The sequence below is a fragment of the Lepisma saccharinum genome, chromosome 17, assembly GCF_977018435.1.
Source record: "Lepisma saccharinum chromosome 17, izLepSacc3.1, whole genome shotgun sequence".
Taxonomy (NCBI): domain Eukaryota; kingdom Metazoa; phylum Arthropoda; class Insecta; order Zygentoma; family Lepismatidae; genus Lepisma; species Lepisma saccharinum.
The window spans coordinates 32,497,292-32,516,115 of record NC_139245.1 but is presented as its reverse complement, the minus strand read 5'-3'; the positions used below and the strand labels follow the sequence as shown (position 1 = coordinate 32,516,115).

At 39.7% G+C, this 18,824-nt stretch overlaps 2 protein-coding genes across 2 annotated transcripts in view; both read right to left on the bottom strand.

The window, feature by feature from the left end:
• Maf1 (repressor of RNA polymerase III transcription Maf1) overlaps positions 1 to 18,824 on the bottom strand; it is a 44,500-nt gene that overhangs the window by 6,604 nt on the left and 19,072 nt on the right. The window contains exons 2-3 of the mRNA XM_083139292.1: positions 2,791 to 2,940; positions 1,782 to 1,938 (exon numbers count right to left, since the gene is read on the bottom strand). Coding sequence (XP_082995418.1) covers positions 1,782 to 1,938; positions 2,791 to 2,940 — 307 coding nt within the window. The remainder of the gene's footprint in view (positions 1 to 1,781; positions 1,939 to 2,790; positions 2,941 to 18,824) is intronic.
• The window catches only part of JMJD4 (jumonji domain containing 4), a 308,681-nt gene that overhangs the window by 275,474 nt on the left and 14,383 nt on the right, over positions 1 to 18,824 (bottom strand). The gene's annotated exons all lie outside the window — the stretch shown is intronic.

Sequence of the window (18,824 nt, the reverse complement as noted above, 5' to 3'; positions counted from 1 at the left end):
ATAGAATTGACACGAAAGATGTAAAAAAATAGAAGTGAGATAGAAAAATGGAAAAGGCTAATTTTTGTTGGCAAAAAATTAAAACATTGTTTTTATCTGGCTTTAAATTCTAGTTAAATGTTATAATTTGAATGAATACATCAAATCAGGGATGTAACATACAGGCAGGTGGGCTAAGGGGCCCGGAAAAAAGTAAAAATGAATGTTATATTTCCGATGTGAAACATTTATGTAAAAATTCACAATAACTTGCTTGGACATTTTTACCGATTTATTCTTTTCTTGAATGAAAAGTACTCCCAATTATAATATATTAACAGTAAAGCACCTGTGGCACTTAAATGCTTGCGTTGTTTTCAACTCAAGGAGGGATGGATAATATTAGCAGTTCTTCCTTCCTACAGCTTCAGGTTTCAGCTCAGGAAAACAGAGAGATACATTTTTAGGGTGACTAAAATTATTAAATATCATTTTTGTGAGTAATTTATTTATATTATTATTTCAATATGATAATTTTTTTCACTGAAGTTTTATCGATTCACATTGATATTTGAAATTTAAAGAATGGATGGGGCCTTGCATTGTAATCTCGTCCAGGGCCTTGTGATGTGTTGCTACGCCATTGAAACATTTAACAAATATACCAACTACAAGTATTTTTTTTTTCATTGGTGTTAAATAAACCTAACAACTATATTCCATTTCCGGAATGTCTGGAGTAAGAGAACGTGAACGTGTTCTTGGTGCACGTTGAAGGGTGTGTGTGTGCCTCGCCCAATGAACGCACAGATGGGAGGAGCGACTCGACTCTTCCTTCGCGGTCCAGTACTTCTGTAGTAAACATGTCAGCTCGCATCAGGAGAGTGCCGCATAGTGTTGACTGTGTTCGAGAACCTATTTGCACGAGGTAAAACAGTAAATGAATGTGTTTTGGAGACAGCTGCCCTAACGGGAATTGGGAAATCCACCATTTATAATATCCGGAAGGAAGCGAAACAATCGCAAGAAAAGCATGGAACATCCCTGTTGGGAACGCCGGGCAAGAAGCATCCGAAACAAGCTCAACAATTTCTAGACTTCGATGAATTTGCGCTAGATGCATTACGAAGGCTCATTCACAGGGAATTTTGGATTTTTAGGGTGGCAGTTGTGCAAAGAAAATACATGTGTAAACAAATAAGGTATGAACCATTTACAGGCCAACTACTGGCATTCTTGCATTGCATTGCATTGTTTTCTTTAAAATACAATAAACGTGTGATATTATTTGTTATTTGTGTAAAACAACAGACTGGCCATTGTTGAGAATAAAAGAAGAAATAGTCAGCAGAAAGCATTTTGTTTTTTGGCTGTTATACCGCGCAGCACAATTTGCTTTCAGCCCGCACCCTTCCCCACCTAGTCTGGCCCCACCCACAAGCTTTCCCCTCTGCCCGTCTCTACCCAGACATTCCGGAAAAGCTGTATAGTAAATGATATTGAAATGCTACAAATCTTTATTGGAGCACATGATTGAATGATCACCTGTTTGTTTATGACCTGCATGGTTTTAACCACTACGATAATTACTTTGATCAAAACAGTGCCTAAAACCTTTTTAAGAATCTTCTCAATGGCATAGTGAGAATGCTGTCACTTTGTAATTAAAGAGTCCTAGGTTTGATCCAAATGGAGGCACACCACACTACGTTCCAATTGTCACATCTGGGCATAACATGGTCCTAAAACAAACTTAGACAAACAAAAACCAATACAGACATTGAATTTTCAGTGTATGTTACCTGTAAACTAGGCTCCTTGCTGAACTCATGGCTCTTTGCATTGGAGAAATCATAATCAGGATGAAAGGCAGCATTTAATGTTGCGATGAGATAAAACAGTGTCTTCCGACTGATCGTATCACACAGAGGACCATCCTCGTCCCCAGAAATACTGCGACTGAAAAAAATGGACAAATAAACTGTTCATAGGATACCAAATGCTTCATATAACTGGATAAATTTTTATCATTTACCAAACCTCAGGATATGATAAGAAATTCAGAAGTAATTTAATGATAATCCTGATCACTCTGGCCATCTTTGCCAACTGATAACAGCGCCATGCCGTGGAAGAAATTGAAAGTTACAATAGGGCCGTTCCAAGAAAAGCCTACTGCATCGCTCGTATATCTCGCTTTTGTAATAACACTTATAACAGGCTAGAAAAAAATTAGGTGCAAATACTTTTTGATTTGCCCTCGTACATATGTATTTGAAAACCTACATGTACAGTCACCCACAATAAAAATCTGCTATAGATTCACCAAGGCATCTGAAACCCTGACGTGGGAGAGTGTCGCTAGTTAAAGTTACGGGGAAGCCTGTAGTTCACATATTTTCCAAGGTTTCAGAAAGCTTGGTGGATCTATACCTAGATTCTGAAATACTTGCTTCTCGGTATGGTGTTATACGTGTTGCCTAACTCTACAGGGATAAAGGAACGTCAATACCAAATCATCGGTAAAATGTTCGCCCATAGAGTAAAGGCAATATGCATAACCCCATGCAGGGAACTGAGTATTGCAAGTGGTTGGTACCATCTCTTTGGATTGACAACTTCACTTCCATTTTAATTTTGACACAATATTATTTTCAGGGTTATTTAATTTGGGTTACAAATGTATAATTTTAGAAAACCACAATCACTACCCAGATATGAAACATATCTGACTTCATTTCTTGCCAGCAAATAAAAGCTCTAAATCGTGATTGGTAATAAAGTCCATTTAAGTAATTCATATACTGTTACCTATAATAACTTTGCCCAGGTGAGATACCCAAAGCTGTCTGTGGAGGTGAGAGAGCTTGTAGATCATGTGGTGTCATCCCTTGTTCCGAGTTGAATCTCTTGTACAGCTGTTTGTCATTACCAGCCATCTTGCAAGAGTAGCTTTCAATCCTAAAACAAAAAGGAAATATAATGAAATTGCAACAGAAACAAATGGTATCTTAGAATCAATTCAAAAGACCTGTCAGAATATTATGTCATAACTACAGCCCAGATTTTGTCTTAAAAGATCAAGATTTGTAGGCTTTGAGATTTTAGATAAATGCTAGACATAGGCGCACCCAGGAATTTTCTATGGCGGGGGAGATTAAACTAAATGAAGTAGGGTTCTAACCCCCATAATCCCGCCTCAGTGCACCCATGACGCTAGATACTGTTATTTTTAAGTGCCAATAAAATGTTTCATGTGCATAAGTGTTGAGCTAGACTTGTAATTAAAATAAACTATGAGTCTTCCTTGGCAGAGTGTATCATGTCACGAAACTAGAGGTCCAAAGTTTGAACCCCGGGAAAGACGTGGGGTGTCTCTTATCATCCATTTCACCGTTCATCCTCATCCTGGCGATTAACCCGAAATGGAAAAACGATGCACGTAATCGAAACAGGAAGAAAAATAATGCACTACATAGACACAAAAGCAATACATATAGTAGGAATGTTACGATTATGTTAATGCTACTCCGTAAGTATGACAGCCAATCACAGGATAGGAAGAGGGTTGTTTCTGTTGTTACATTTTGATGAGTATTTTTTCCATAAGAAACGTTTTTGATCCAAAAAAGTAAATATGCGACTAATGCCTCATTTTTACACATGCTTTTAATGTACTGAAATGATTTTCTACTTTCTTTTTCATGTTTATGAGAGAAATTGATTGACTGATTGATTTCGTTTATTTTACTTCGCTTGTCTGCCACTTATGACTAATCAAGAAGATGAAGATGAGTGATGATACGATGAAGGGAAACTCGCAAAGAACACCCAGGCCGGGATTCGAATCCGGGACCCCTGGTGTTGTAGCTAACCATTCTGCAACTGAGGTCGGTTTTGAACGAATTTATTATTTCCTTGGTTACGGTCATTTCGTAAAATGTTCCCACGGGCATTATAACGTTTCTATTTTGTTTTTAAAATGTTGATTTTGCGTAAATTGTAAACCTCTATCGTTTCATTTTAGTATATTCATGTATATTGTAGCTTGCTTACTGAAGTTATTTGCGTGGAACTTCCTGGCTACGTTATTATGTTGCGGTGATAACGGACCGTAGAGCCGAACGAATACTTCTGCAATGAATTTACGAAGTTTTAGGTTGTGTTTCTACGCGATTATGGTTCTGTGCGTTTACTCTCTGCGGAGCTAGGCTCTGCACAGGTTTAGCACGCTGAGCAAGTGCCAGATTGGCCTATATATAACTCCAGGGAGAACTAACCAACCACCTTCAACTCGGAAAAAAAGAATCAAGGCAATATCCGAGCATTTCGGGGCGAGGGGGAGTGGAGAGATCTGGACTTCTGGTTACCTAGTCGCCAACTACTTTATATACGCGCTTCGTATCATTTTGTATTCAACAACGTATGGTGACAATAGTCGAAACGAAGAAAAAAAACATTGCAGATGAGAGCTCCATTTCCTTGCTATACTTTGGTGCGCACGCACGCACACTTTATTAAAGTGTTCAATAGCTGACTCACAGTATTGCTAGGTCTGGCTTCGAGTCCAGATTCGAATCAGTTCGTCAGTTTCACCTAATCGCTAGTCCTCGTTGTCGCGATCAGCCTTAAGAAGAGAAAAGCGACTTGACCCAAGTACGCCTACGCTTCGATTTGATTCTTGTTATTTAACGCAGCTTTTCTGCTATTTTTGGCTAATCGCGACGATGAGGATGATATGATGAGACTGGAGAAGGGACACTCGCAAAGAACATCCATACTCAGGATGGGATTCGAACCCGGTACCCCTGGTGTGGTAGCGAGCTGTCAAAACCGCTCCGCGCTTGCACCAAGAGTTGCCGAAAGAAAGACGTTTCTCGCTGTATGCATTTTGGCTGCATGTAAATGTGATGCTATTTTATTTGGCGTTGGCCGCTAACCTTCGTAGTTATAGTGCCCTTCTACGAAGCTTGTGGTCCTACGTTCGAAATTCTGGTAAGGAACGGATGCTTCATTACGTTTTGTTGCTTCGATATGTAATCAATTCATTCTCATCGTCGCGATTAACGTACAGGTTGAAAAGCAACGTAAAATACAAAGAAAAAGTTGGACAAAATTTTAGGGTGTTCATGAAATTTTACAGACAGTTATTTACGTTTATTATTTTAATAGCAAACATTACAGACATGATACAAATGTTAGATAATCAGTGTTCAGAATTTTTACACATGCCCAATGTAAAATTATACTTGTAATATTCTCTTTAATTTACTTAATGTGACTTAAAAGAAACGCCAAAAAAAATCGCAGTTTGCGACTTATGTGTCTTCTCCCGAACACCCTATAATTGTGAAAAGATTTTCTCGTGATATCGACGAATGCGTTTTGAAACGTTGCGTCGGCAGGCGAGCCTCAAGACGTATTTTCTTGAAAAAGAATCACTTCGATCAAATCGCTCGCTCTGCGTGGACGTCTTCAATAGCCTTGCTGCTCTGCCCCTATCAAACAACGTTGGTCACGTGAATGATCCGACCAGGTATATCAGTGGCCATTTGGATCCACAACCAATCACGCGAGATATCGCAGCTCCTTGGGACGGTGCACTACAGAATCGTGATGTAGGCGAAACTATGAATCACATGCCACAGTATGCAAGATGAGCGAAACAGTATGTAGGAAGCGTGATGTAAATTTGACGGTAAGTTAATGTGATTATCTTAGCAAATGTTAGTGCACCAAACTTTTTTGCCCTTCTGAAAACTGCTAAAACACCGAGAGAATCTTCGGCTTCTATGGGCGAGGGTTATATAGACCTACGAGTTGCCGAATTTGTGAAATTCGTTCAGTCTCTCCAGATTATAAGTTTCAGATACCATGCCTGCTACTAAGCCAGGTGTCCGAGGTTTGAACGCTGGGCTAGTCCAAAGTTTGTCTTAAGTTTATTTTACGCTCACGTTATGCTCTGTTAACAGGTACTGGCCATTTTTGACTTCACTTTTCTGCCACTTTTGGCTAATTTCGAAGATAAGTATGAATGATATTATAAAACTGATCAAGGGACACTCACAAAGAACACCCGTGCCCGCGCCTCGATTCGAACCCAGGACCTTTGGCCTCGTGGCGTACTGTGCTGACAATTCCGCCGCTGAGGTCTGCGACTTGAGTCTTAAGAGTTTAAATTTTGTCCATTGTATGCACAGATAGGTTAATCGTGACTGCCGTACAGTTTACATGGGATACGGTTCAAACCATCGTCGCGATTAACTTAACAGTGGCGTACGCAGAGACGGCTGATGGGGCTATAGCCCCTCCCGAAATAGAGAAAATCAAAATTTTCAAAGGAAAATCCGTTACGAACTGAATAAAAATCAACATGTATAAATGTAAGCCCCTTTAAAAGTGACCCCCAATTACCATTTTTGTCTTTGATTACAATTTTAATTGACTGAAAAGGTCTAAATATACAAAATACGCCGTCTCTCCCTAAACGAAACTTTCTTCTATCCACCTTCACAATTCCAGCCCCTCCCGGGAAAAAAAATCTGCTTACGCCAGTAACCCAACAGGCAGGAAAACTGCGTAAAGAAGCGGAAGATAAATAAATCCATTTTATATGCCACCGCGTAGGTTTCATTGAACGTATAGCTTTGCCTTTGTCGGTGTAAAGTGAGAATCCGTATGTAAGGTAAACCAAGTTGAGAAGGGATTTCTTTCTAAAAGAGGAACACGCGTAGTGTAGTTTATCGCCAATCCATCGAGATCCGTCTTTGGATGTACTACCTTTCGCAGCCTTGTCAACATAGCAACTTGGAGGCCGCACTGTTTCGTATCGAGGCCAGGGAAAACGAGACGCGCTTGTAAGCAACTACATTGCGCCGAATAGGATGACAAAACAACAACTTTCACCCAAGAATATTGTCTTCACGCATGGGGTCAAAGTACTGTGGACATTACGTGACTGGCATCGCAATATATCGATACGGAGTTACTGGGTAGCCATTTAAAAGGTAAAAGACTTGATCGTCTACTCAGATACTGCCGGGAGGGGGGGGGGGATCTCTGTGATCAACACCACGCTCCGGCTGCCTGTACCCACCAATGCGAGACCTTGCAACTGTTGCCTTCCAATCAAAGATTGGATTCCCGGTGGAGAGACAGTGCACAGTGCTTCGAATACTACTTTAAACTGTAGGACCAGTCCCGATCAGCAAATTTGATCACAAAGTAGAAAAACTGGCTACTGATGTGAAGCTGAGTGTGCCCCACAGCCGCCTAAGCAGAGAAATTAACGGAAACTTGCCCACCTGTGATCAGCCACCCCGCAAATTCAACATGTTTATTGTTTTTCCGGTGACGCACGAACGTCCTATCAAGCAGACCACCGCGAATTTATTTCGGGGATTTCCCTTTATATTTAAAGCGATCCACCAGTAAAAGCTATGGAAGTTTAAGTTTAGTTGTGTTGTGGGTATATTACTCTTGTGGCCATCATAATTCCCCCCCCCCCTAGATTGATTGTTTTATTGGTTAATATTAAAAGCAAAGTATCATTTCTGTAATCTTTACATGTATATTTCCAAAACCTTATCCACAACTTCGTCCTCTTGATCTTGTACAATGACTTGACAGGCAATTACGTAACACAGGCTCAGAGTTGCGCTACTAAAAGATTGGTTTTATAATTACTATGTAAAGAAAGTATGACATCTAGAACTGATCTTAGATATGCATTTGGCATGCTTCAAGAAGTCTCATAGTAAAGAGATTTCAAATGCATCTCGAATACAGTCTCGATTTTACATAGGTCTGTCTTGTTCTCGGTATTGTCGAAATAAGTCTCGAAAGATCCGGCCTCGTTCTCGTCTCGATTTTTACAAGGTGGTCTTCGGTACCGTTCCTACGAAATGCGAAAGGGGAAAGTTTTGAAGCTCCCTCTCCTTCGCCACACATTCTCCCATCTGAGCACGGTTTAACTGATTGATTTGCTTTATTTTACTTCGCCTTTTATGCCATTTTTGGATAATTTGCGAAGATGGGGATGAGTGATGACGTGATGAATCGACACTCGCAACCATCCATGCCCAGGCCGGGATTCGAACCCGGGACCCCTGGCGTCGTAGCGCGATCCGCCACGGGGGCCGGCAGCATGGTTTAAGAGCTATTTTATTTCACGATACTTCAATATCTGAAGGGGAAATACCTTCGTGCCTGCTTCAAAGTGCGGGTACTTCGAAATACTACGCGACATTTTTTATTTCATGGACGATACGAAGCATGAATGCAAATCCGACATTCATGCTTGTTTACGATTACGACACAAGCAAAAAAAAGCAATCTCTTTTGCACCAGCAGTGAAAATCGGAAAAACGAAATAGAACTTCACCTGTGTTGAGTACTGCCATATTAAGTCGTCGCGATCGTAAATTCTGTAGCTCGAGGCTGAAAATGACGTCAGCGTGCATATAGAAACAACGTGTAAGGCATGCACTGGCAAATATTACCAAGTGTGAAGCACACTTGTATTGCAATCGGAACAAAAGCGATTGAATTCTGTACTTTTTCCCCGGTTTCAAAAATTGTAACCGTTCGGAGGATTCCAGTGATCACATGAAGCTGGACTAATAATTTCTATATATTTTTTTATTATTCTCATCTACATCCAGCAGTTCAAACGCCGTAACCGAAGTTCTAGTTTATCAATGCTTATTCATGTCTATTTGTCTGATGAATCCCGTGCTTCATTTACCTCGTTGCCGAACTTCTAGCCACATATCTGTCATGGACGGGGAAAAGGATTGGAAGTCCAAAAAAGTTGCTTTTACAGAAGAAAAAAGAAAACATCACGTTAAGTTAGTTTAAGAGATTTATTATGAAATAATATTTCCCAGTTACGCGGGCCACTTTAATGACCCACAAAATGGACAAAAATCATTTTGGGCAAAAGTGGACTTTGATTCCATTATCCTTTATCTCCTCTAGATGTTGTTGTCTATTTTTATATTCTATGCTTTGGTCAAGTAGTGTGTACGCAAAAAGCCTGGAGACTTAAAAACATGAAAGCTTAATTCTAACCCGAATGCAATAATCTTTAATTTTGATGTTTTCTCTAGTTGCATCGCCCCGCAAATGAGTGTATTTTCCTTGCAAAATATGAAGTATACATTTTCCGTTATCATCTGAATCAGGTAGCACCGGATTGCACCTCAACCCCGAAAGGAAAATGTAATTCGCACAACATATTTCAAACACAAGCAATATGCTTGTCTTAGCCACACGGAAGTTGTGTAAAATACAGAACAACGAGTGGATATGGCTCGTGCGGGTAAGATGCACACACACAACTGCAAATAATAGGAAGAAGAACCACCGCCCGTGACAGTTCAACCCACTCAGCTTCCAGCTGGCACCGTCTAACTGTTCCAGAACTTGAGGAACCGGACTGCCACTGCAGCCGCGGCGGATCTCGTGAACTTCTGAACTGGGAGCTTCAATAGATACAAGTCAGAAGATGAACGGGGGAAACGCTAACGCAGAAAATATTAGCAAGGATCAACCAATCGCCAATCCATCGAGATCCGTCTTTGGATGTACTACCTTTCGCAGCCTTGTCAACATAGCAACTTGGAGGCCGCACTGTTTCGTATCGAGGCCAGGGAAAACGAGACGCGCTTGTAAGCAACTACATTGCGCCGAATAGGATGACAAAACAACAACTTTCACCCAAGAATATTGTCTTCACGCATGGGGTCAAAGTACTGTGGACATTACGTGACTGGCATCGCAATATATCGATACGGAGTTACTGGGTAGCCATTTAAAAGGTAAAAGACTTGATCGTCTACTCAGATACTGCCGGGAGGGGGGGGGGGATCTCTGTGATCAACACCACGCTCCGGCTGCCTGTACCCACCAATGCGAGACCTTGCAACTGTTGCCTTCCAATCAAAGATTGGATTCCCGGTGGAGAGACAGTGCACAGTGCTTCGAATACTACTTTAAACTGTAGGACCAGTCCCGATCAGCAAATTTGATCACAAAGTAGAAAAACTGGCTACTGATGTGAAGCTGAGTGTGCCCCACAGCCGCCTAAGCAGAGAAATTAACGGAAACTTGCCCACCTGTGATCAGCCACCCCGCAAATTCAACATGTTTATTGTTTTTCCGGTGACGCACGAACGTCCTATCAAGCAGACCACCGCGAATTTATTTCGGGGATTTCCCTTTATATTTAAAGCGATCCACCAGTAAAAGCTATGGAAGTTTAAGTTTAGTTGTGTTGTGGGTATATTACTCTTGTGGCCATCATAATTCCCCCCCCCCCTAGATTGATTGTTTTATTGGTTAATATTAAAAGCAAAGTATCATTTCTGTAATCTTTACATGTATATTTCCAAAACCTTATCCACAACTTCGTCCTCTTGATCTTGTACAATGACTTGACAGGCAATTACGTAACACAGGCTCAGAGTTGCGCTACTAAAAGATTGGTTTTATAATTACTATGTAAAGAAAGTATGACATCTAGAACTGATCTTAGATATGCATTTGGCATGCTTCAAGAAGTCTCATAGTAAAGAGATTTCAAATGCATCTCGAATACAGTCTCGATTTTACATAGGTCTGTCTTGTTCTCGGTATTGTCGAAATAAGTCTCGAAAGATCCGGCCTCGTTCTCGTCTCGATTTTTACAAGGTGGTCTTCGGTACCGTTCCTACGAAATGCGAAAGGGGAAAGTTTTGAAGCTCCCTCTCCTTCGCCACACATTCTCCCATCTGAGCACGGTTTAACTGATTGATTTGCTTTATTTTACTTCGCCTTTTATGCCATTTTTGGATAATTTGCGAAGATGGGGATGAGTGATGACGTGATGAATCGACACTCGCAACCATCCATGCCCAGGCCGGGATTCGAACCCGGGACCCCTGGCGTCGTAGCGCGATCCGCCACGGGGGCCGGCAGCATGGTTTAAGAGCTATTTTATTTCACGATACTTCAATATCTGAAGGGGAAATACCTTCGTGCCTGCTTCAAAGTGCGGGTACTTCGAAATACTACGCGACATTTTTTATTTCATGGACGATACGAAGCATGAATGCAAATCCGACATTCATGCTTGTTTACGATTACGACACAAGCAAAAAAAAGCAATCTCTTTTGCACCAGCAGTGAAAATCGGAAAAACGAAATAGAACTTCACCTGTGTTGAGTACTGCCATATTAAGTCGTCGCGATCGTAAATTCTGTAGCTCGAGGCTGAAAATGACGTCAGCGTGCATATAGAAACAACGTGTAAGGCATGCACTGGCAAATATTACCAAGTGTGAAGCACACTTGTATTGCAATCGGAACAAAAGCGATTGAATTCTGTACTTTTTCCCCGGTTTCAAAAATTGTAACCGTTCGGAGGATTCCAGTGATCACATGAAGCTGGACTAATAATTTCTATATATTTTTTTATTATTCTCATCTACATCCAGCAGTTCAAACGCCGTAACCGAAGTTCTAGTTTATCAATGCTTATTCATGTCTATTTGTCTGATGAATCCCGTGCTTCATTTACCTCGTTGCCGAACTTCTAGCCACATATCTGTCATGGACGGGGAAAAGGATTGGAAGTCCAAAAAAGTTGCTTTTACAGAAGAAAAAAGAAAACATCACGTTAAGTTAGTTTAAGAGATTTATTATGAAATAATATTTCCCAGTTACGCGGGCCACTTTAATGACCCACAAAATGGACAAAAATCATTTTGGGCAAAAGTGGACTTTGATTCCATTATCCTTTATCTCCTCTAGATGTTGTTGTCTATTTTTATATTCTATGCTTTGGTCAAGTAGTGTGTACGCAAAAAGCCTGGAGACTTAAAAACATGAAAGCTTAATTCTAACCCGAATGCAATAATCTTTAATTTTGATGTTTTCTCTAGTTGCATCGCCCCGCAAATGAGTGTATTTTCCTTGCAAAATATGAAGTATACATTTTCCGTTATCATCTGAATCAGGTAGCACCGGATTGCACCTCAACCCCGAAAGGAAAATGTAATTCGCACAACATATTTCAAACACAAGCAATATGCTTGTCTTAGCCACACGGAAGTTGTGTAAAATACAGAACAACGAGTGGATATGGCTCGTGCGGGTAAGATGCACACACACAACTGCAAATAATAGGAAGAAGAACCACCGCCCGTGACAGTTCAACCCACTCAGCTTCCAGCTGGCACCGTCTAACTGTTCCAGAACTTGAGGAACCGGACTGCCACTGCAGCCGCGGCGGATCTCGTGAACTTCTGAACTGGGAGCTTCAATAGATACAAGTCAGAAGATGAACGGGGGAAACGCTAACGCAGAAAATATTAGCAAGGATCAACCGTATACCAAATTATCCAATTAGGTGCAAATAACGAAACGTGGCATATCCAAAAGTCAATCTCCTTCCGTGAAGTACACACGGGACTGCATTTTGTAACAATCGAGGCTCTAGCGTCTGGACTCACAGCCAGTATAATCATCTGTCGTGTTGTGTCGTCCTTCTATGTTTGTGATTGCTCCATTTCATCATTCATCCTCATCTTCGTGATTAGCCAAAAGTGGGAGAAAAGCGAAGTAAAATACACGAAGGCAGAATACGTTTCCTCGGGGGTGTTGTTAAGGGAAGGGGGCGGGAAACACTGGCCCCTCCGAAAATTACACGTGGCTTCTCCAAACTATTAAAAAAAGGGTCGATCAATCAGTTTTAATTACTTTAATTTTTTCTTGTATGTACTGTACGTATTGTAGAATTATTTTTGTTGTAGCTTACGGTTCTTACAAGCATATTAACACAATTTTTGATGTAACGTTTCGGGAAAACACACATTCTCTCTATCAGGCAGTTGATGCAACTTAAAATAAATGTCTGATGAAGGGAGCGTGTGTTCTCCCGAAATGTTACATCAAAAATTATGTTAATATGCTTGTAAGAACCGTAAACTACAAGAAAAGTAATTGATATTTTTAGGTACTGCACTATGTAGATATCAAACACCTATTAATAATTATATGTTAAAACGTATGGCCACATATTATGTGTTACATAATGAATATTATTAATAATTTATAGAAATCAAATAAAAAAATCTCCAAAAAAATAAAACTAAGCCAGGTCCCTGCGACTCCTTTTCTAAGTATTTATTTCACACACTACACTTCTTGAATCATCCAAGCAAGCCCGAACATGTATCGCTCGCTCAAGGTCTGCGGCCGGACCGGTCCCTCACCTTCAGATAGCAAGGACGATAGTGAGTGTGTTCTGATGACAAAAGCGTGCTCATAATAGAAAGTTCCTAAGCGAGAGGTAATTAGGTTCTACAAAAACATGCCTTTATGCAGTAGGATAGAACATAATCATTCCAGCCAGTCTGCAGTGGCCCTTGACAGTAGAATAACATAACCATTGTACAGTGCAGTGGTTAACGATATCACCCTGTTGAGTTCGAAACCTGGTAGGTTAAGTAATTCAATTTCTACCTAAAACTGTAGTTCCAGTCATCGCCGTTATATAGAGAAATAATGATGAGGTTGTTCAATTTTAAGCAGACCAAGGATAGTAAAATGTTAATACTTGTAAGACCACTAATAACAATAGTAATAACTATTGCTTCATGTTAATGAGTATATTTGGAGAATGATTACTAATTATTATTATCTTCATTAAAAAGTTTACAGTTAATCAATCAGGGTGGCTACAAACAAGCAGAAATGAAATTCCCTGACTTTTCCAGGTTTGTCCAGGACAAAATTAACATTTTTCCCTGACAATTACAAACTAAACTAAATCGATGTTTTTGCAAATGGAAATAATAAACTCATACAGATCCAGGTATGGATATGTTAAGTACCAATATTATCTTCTATGAAATTGACTTAATTTCTCTATTCTCTATGATTTGAATACAAACAGCAAAATAGTGAATTTGGGAAATTATTACAATTCAAAGCTAGGGAAGGAATACAAAATTTTATCATACGCTGTAAGTTCAAAATAAAATACTTGATTATTTTTAAAGTTACAACTAAATGAGAAGAGTGAAGGATTAAGAAATACAATTTGTAATTTATCAGTCTCCTAATACATTCTCGGTATTATATGTTGATATTTCCTTACATTATCAATGGGATTTCTGCTTCAGTACAGTATATGCAAGTGAAGTACTGACAACATGCAGTTATACCATTATTGCTGACGAAAATGGTACGTAGGTATTAGACATTTAATGCAAGGAATTTATAGAATTGCATTGTATAGGTACCTGATTTACCTAACAACACATTAAAACAGGAACACTATGTTAATAACAGTTTCTGAAAGTTCATATACAAGGGACATCCTGAAAAAAGCTCCAATGGTGTCTGTAGGCAGCACTAGTGTTCGGAGAGCAACACACACACATGCAGGCAGGAAGAAGTGGCATGTAGCTGTAATCTGGTACAGTTGCAATGCAGCCGTTTTAGGACAGTTCTAGGTTAAAGATTGCAGCTCTCGTATAGTTCTCCACCGACTGCGATGTAGCCTAGGTGTAGTAATCAGATTTTTGCACGCTCAGAATTTTGTACAGAGCCACCAGCAATCGTGTGAGGTGTGCAGACCGGATGTCGTGAGTGATAGTATGGTCAGACGATGGTGCAGACAATTCACAGAAGGCCAATTGAATGTCACAACCCCATACAGCTGAGTACACTTGCATCACTTCAGGTGAAAGATCTTGGACCACCCCCTATACAGCCTTGGCCTGTACAGACTTTCATCTCTCTGTTCAACTGAAGATGTTTCTGGCAGGACAAGGATTTGATCAGCTACACTGTGGTAGATATATTTCCAGTCTTTGCTGTCAGACACATATGCCATGGACATACAAAATTTAGTGCCATGCTACGACAAATGCCAGAACAACGGTGGTGATTATGCCGAAAATTAGGTTAGGACTCACTGTTACTAATGCAATAACTTGCAACTGATATTCTTGTTTTAGCCTAATCGGTAGGAATCTTGATTTTTTTTCAAATTGGTGTTTTATTTTTATTTTTTACTATTAGGTGTTATTTTTCCAAAAATTTACATTTTAGCTCATTTTCTGGCAAATACCTGAAATTATACCTTCATGGTGTTTTTAAACTACTGTTTCAAATTGTAAGTTACATGGCCTACGCCTCTTCGTGAGAGTTAGATATCTTGAAAGTTATTTTGGGAAAGTTATTTTCCATACCCCCTTTTTAATTTTAAGGTAAGGGTTTCAGATAATGGAATTTTCCCCGTATAAACTGAAGGGTGTGCATAATGACCATAAGTGGCGACGCACCCAAAAAAATTAAATCAATCTATCTCACGTGACAGATACCGATATATTATGGCACCAAAAATTGGCATTGTCTTTTTTTTGACTTGTTAGTGTTACGTTTCCCAAAATTCGCGTTTTTGTTTTAGAAAATCTTTATGCCAAATATACCGAAACTTAATACTACATTGTGCTTTTAAAATATTATTTTAAATTGTAGGTCACATGCTCTACGTATTTTCGTGACAGTTTGATATGTTGGAACAGATTTTTGAGGAAGTAAAAGTAAAGTACTCCCCTGTACTTTGCCATGAAGGTGTATAGGGGTGTGGAGTTAGGGCCACACAGTTTCTTGATTACGGGTGAAGGTGGGGGTGATGTGATCAGCACCACGCTTCTGGCTACCTTTATCCCTTAAAGGTTTCTCCAGGTACCAGCTTGATACGACGCTGGGTGGTCACCGAAACAGTTTGAATAAGTGGAAAAATCCCGGTTCTCCCCCGCAGGGAATCAACCCCGGGTCTCTCGCATGGTAGTCAGACGCCCTAATGATTGAGCTCCATTATTTCTCGCTCGACAAATATTGAAGATGTGGTTCCCGTGTGACGGTAGACCCACACTAGATCTCCTGTTAGAACCCTGCCACTTTGCTCTGTGATGCAAATGGTTTTGATAGAAGTTGAAAATATCGTGGGAAATACATGATTTAATGTGGCTGTCGGAATTATTCCATGTATAACAAGCATTATAATTTACTCTTGAATAAAATGTTGGAAAATCTGCAGGTTCTATGTACACAAACATGGCCTAGAAAAGACAAGAATGTTGGATTTCATGGAATTTTTTGTTGTTTTAGGACATTTTTTTAAAAAAATCTAAAAAAAAACAACAAAAAATTCGCATTTTTATGCCAAATTCGCATTATTTCGATATTTCGATTGGGCGAAAAATGTGTCCAGACATCAAACACAACTTCGCAGCAATTACCATTTTTCACGGTTTTCGCGTTTGCGAAAAATCAATGTCCCTACTAATTGGAAATTACTTTCTGGCCACCCCTCGTATAAATCCGTAGATAGAAAGTGAAAATTCAGCAGGGCTGGCAGAGAAAAGTCAATTCTTGAAGAAAGTGATTTGTTTTTATGATTGAATGATTCGAGTAAATATGATATTAAAATATTTACGTATTTATTATTAGTATTTTATTTCATAATATTGGACATTAACTTCACTCAGTGAGAGATTTATCTCACGAGTTTAAACAGACAGGACAGAGTGTGGCGTTAATTTCATTGCAATACTAGTGTTGCAGTAAATTTGAGGTTGGAAGCATGCACTTGCCAATTTTTATAATGTTCACCAATGCACATTTATGTTTCACTTTTTCGTGATAATATTCAATATATATATCCCGTTTTGTTGGATTCTTCTAGATATCTAAGAATAGTGCAATGTCATTGTAAACGTATGTTAACTTGTGCGAAACCAGTAATACGTCAGGATGATGAAAGAAGACCTTCGTAAGCACTGCTACATTAAATAAGGCGAAGTGAGCCAGAAGAGTAATAAAATTCCAGCAGCATATTTGCAGTCTAAAGCTCTTATTGTTTATGCATTCGATTTTTGTTGGATGTTGCAGTCCGAATACATCCAACAAAAATCAATTCCATACGAGTGTCATGCATGCAATTTCTGTCGCATGTTGTAGTGAGATACTTTGTCGGGTGGCGATATTCGACAAAAATTACATGTATCAATGGAGCCTATTTGGTTCAATGTTCCTTCAGTTTGTCCAACAAAATGCCTTACTACGACGTCCGACAACTATCGGACGGTGCCACCCGTTCCCATCCCCTTCATCTGTTGACAGTTCTGCCCCCTTACTACTCCCATACGGACAAGAAAAAAATGATCATTCAATGCATTTTTCACGTAATATTTAGAGGCTTAACACATTTTTCTGCCTCTCCGGAAAATTCTCTCTCTCTCTCTCCTCCTGCCAGCACTGGTTTCTGGCGCTGTGATTGTGTTGTGCATAAAAGGGGCCTAAAAGTTGAGGCTGAAACTTAGCTACAAGATTTCCTGTTCTTGTGCAGTTCCATAACGATATCTTAAAAAGTCAATCAAGACAAAATTCCCTGACTATTTTTGACACCTCAAATCCCCAGACTTTTCCCGGTTTTCCAAGTCTGTTGCCACCCTGAATTCAATAAAACATTGGTTTTAAACAGTCTCATTGCATATATCAATACGCACGTAATATATGAACGACATTAGTATTATTCATATTTTCAACTTTTGAAAAATCTATTAAAATATGTCTTTTTTTGAGACTACATACAATTAATTATTGTCAATTACAGTATACTTTTTCAATAAATTCTGAAATATGCTTAGGTTATAGCGTTCCTGTAATTGAAGAATATGAGATTATCCATTATAATTAAACCATAAATTATTTTTAAAATTATTCCATGTAATATAATGAAATGATTATTTGTTGATTTGATTATGTAATTAATGCAAAAATGTTTACTAAACCAATGAGAGGGGTTTGGACCTGATAATCCTCCTCTTCTTATATGGCCATGGATCCAGTCCTGATCTGAGTGGAGCGGATTTGTTTTAAGTGATATAGCGCGGTCGTCTACATACATTGCTCAGCTTTAGGGCTTGGACTGTGAGGTTTAACTTTTTAATTCCTTTCACATTATCTGCATGCCCCTCATGAATATGTATAGTTCCACGTGTGCTTTCGTGTTGATTTGTGAGGCCTTTTAACAGTTACCTGAGCAGCCAATTATCTGCTTGCTTCCCTCAGCAACATCAGAGCGTAATCTTCCACATCTCGATGAAGCTCATGCTTCCTGATATTTCAGGAGACTTGACTTCAGGGAAATGTTGACGCCTGCACCATTGAAAACACACAAACCAATCCATTGAGAACTTTATTTGCATTCAAACATGCCGGCCTCCGTGGCGGAGTGGTTAGCACATCTCGCCAGGGGTCTCGGGTTCGAGTCCCAGCTTGGACATGGGTGTTCTTTGTGACTGTTCATCAATTTCATCATATCATCACTCATCCTCACCTTCGCGATTAGCCAAAAGTGGCAGAAATGCCAAGTTAAATAAACTAAATCAATCAATCACTGAAGCATAAAAAAAATTGTTGCTTGATTATGAACCAACGTATTTAACAGTATACAACATGCCAAAGGGGGGTATTATAACGCCATCGCCTTGTTCGATATCCGATTGACCATATGGTGGTTCGGATCTTACTTTAAACTGTGGGTCCAGTCTCAATTAGCCCGTCTGTTCATGAAATGGACTTTAAAAACAAAAACTCAAACATGCCAAAGTTTATTTTCAAGTCTACTTCGTGCACAGATAGGCTTATCGGGACCGGACCTACAGTTGAAAGTGAAATCCAAACCACTAAGTCCCTCTACCGGCTGCCGAACCCGGGATACCTTGATTATAAGGCGACGACGTTACCACTACGCCATCGGGAACGCCAAGTACACACCATGC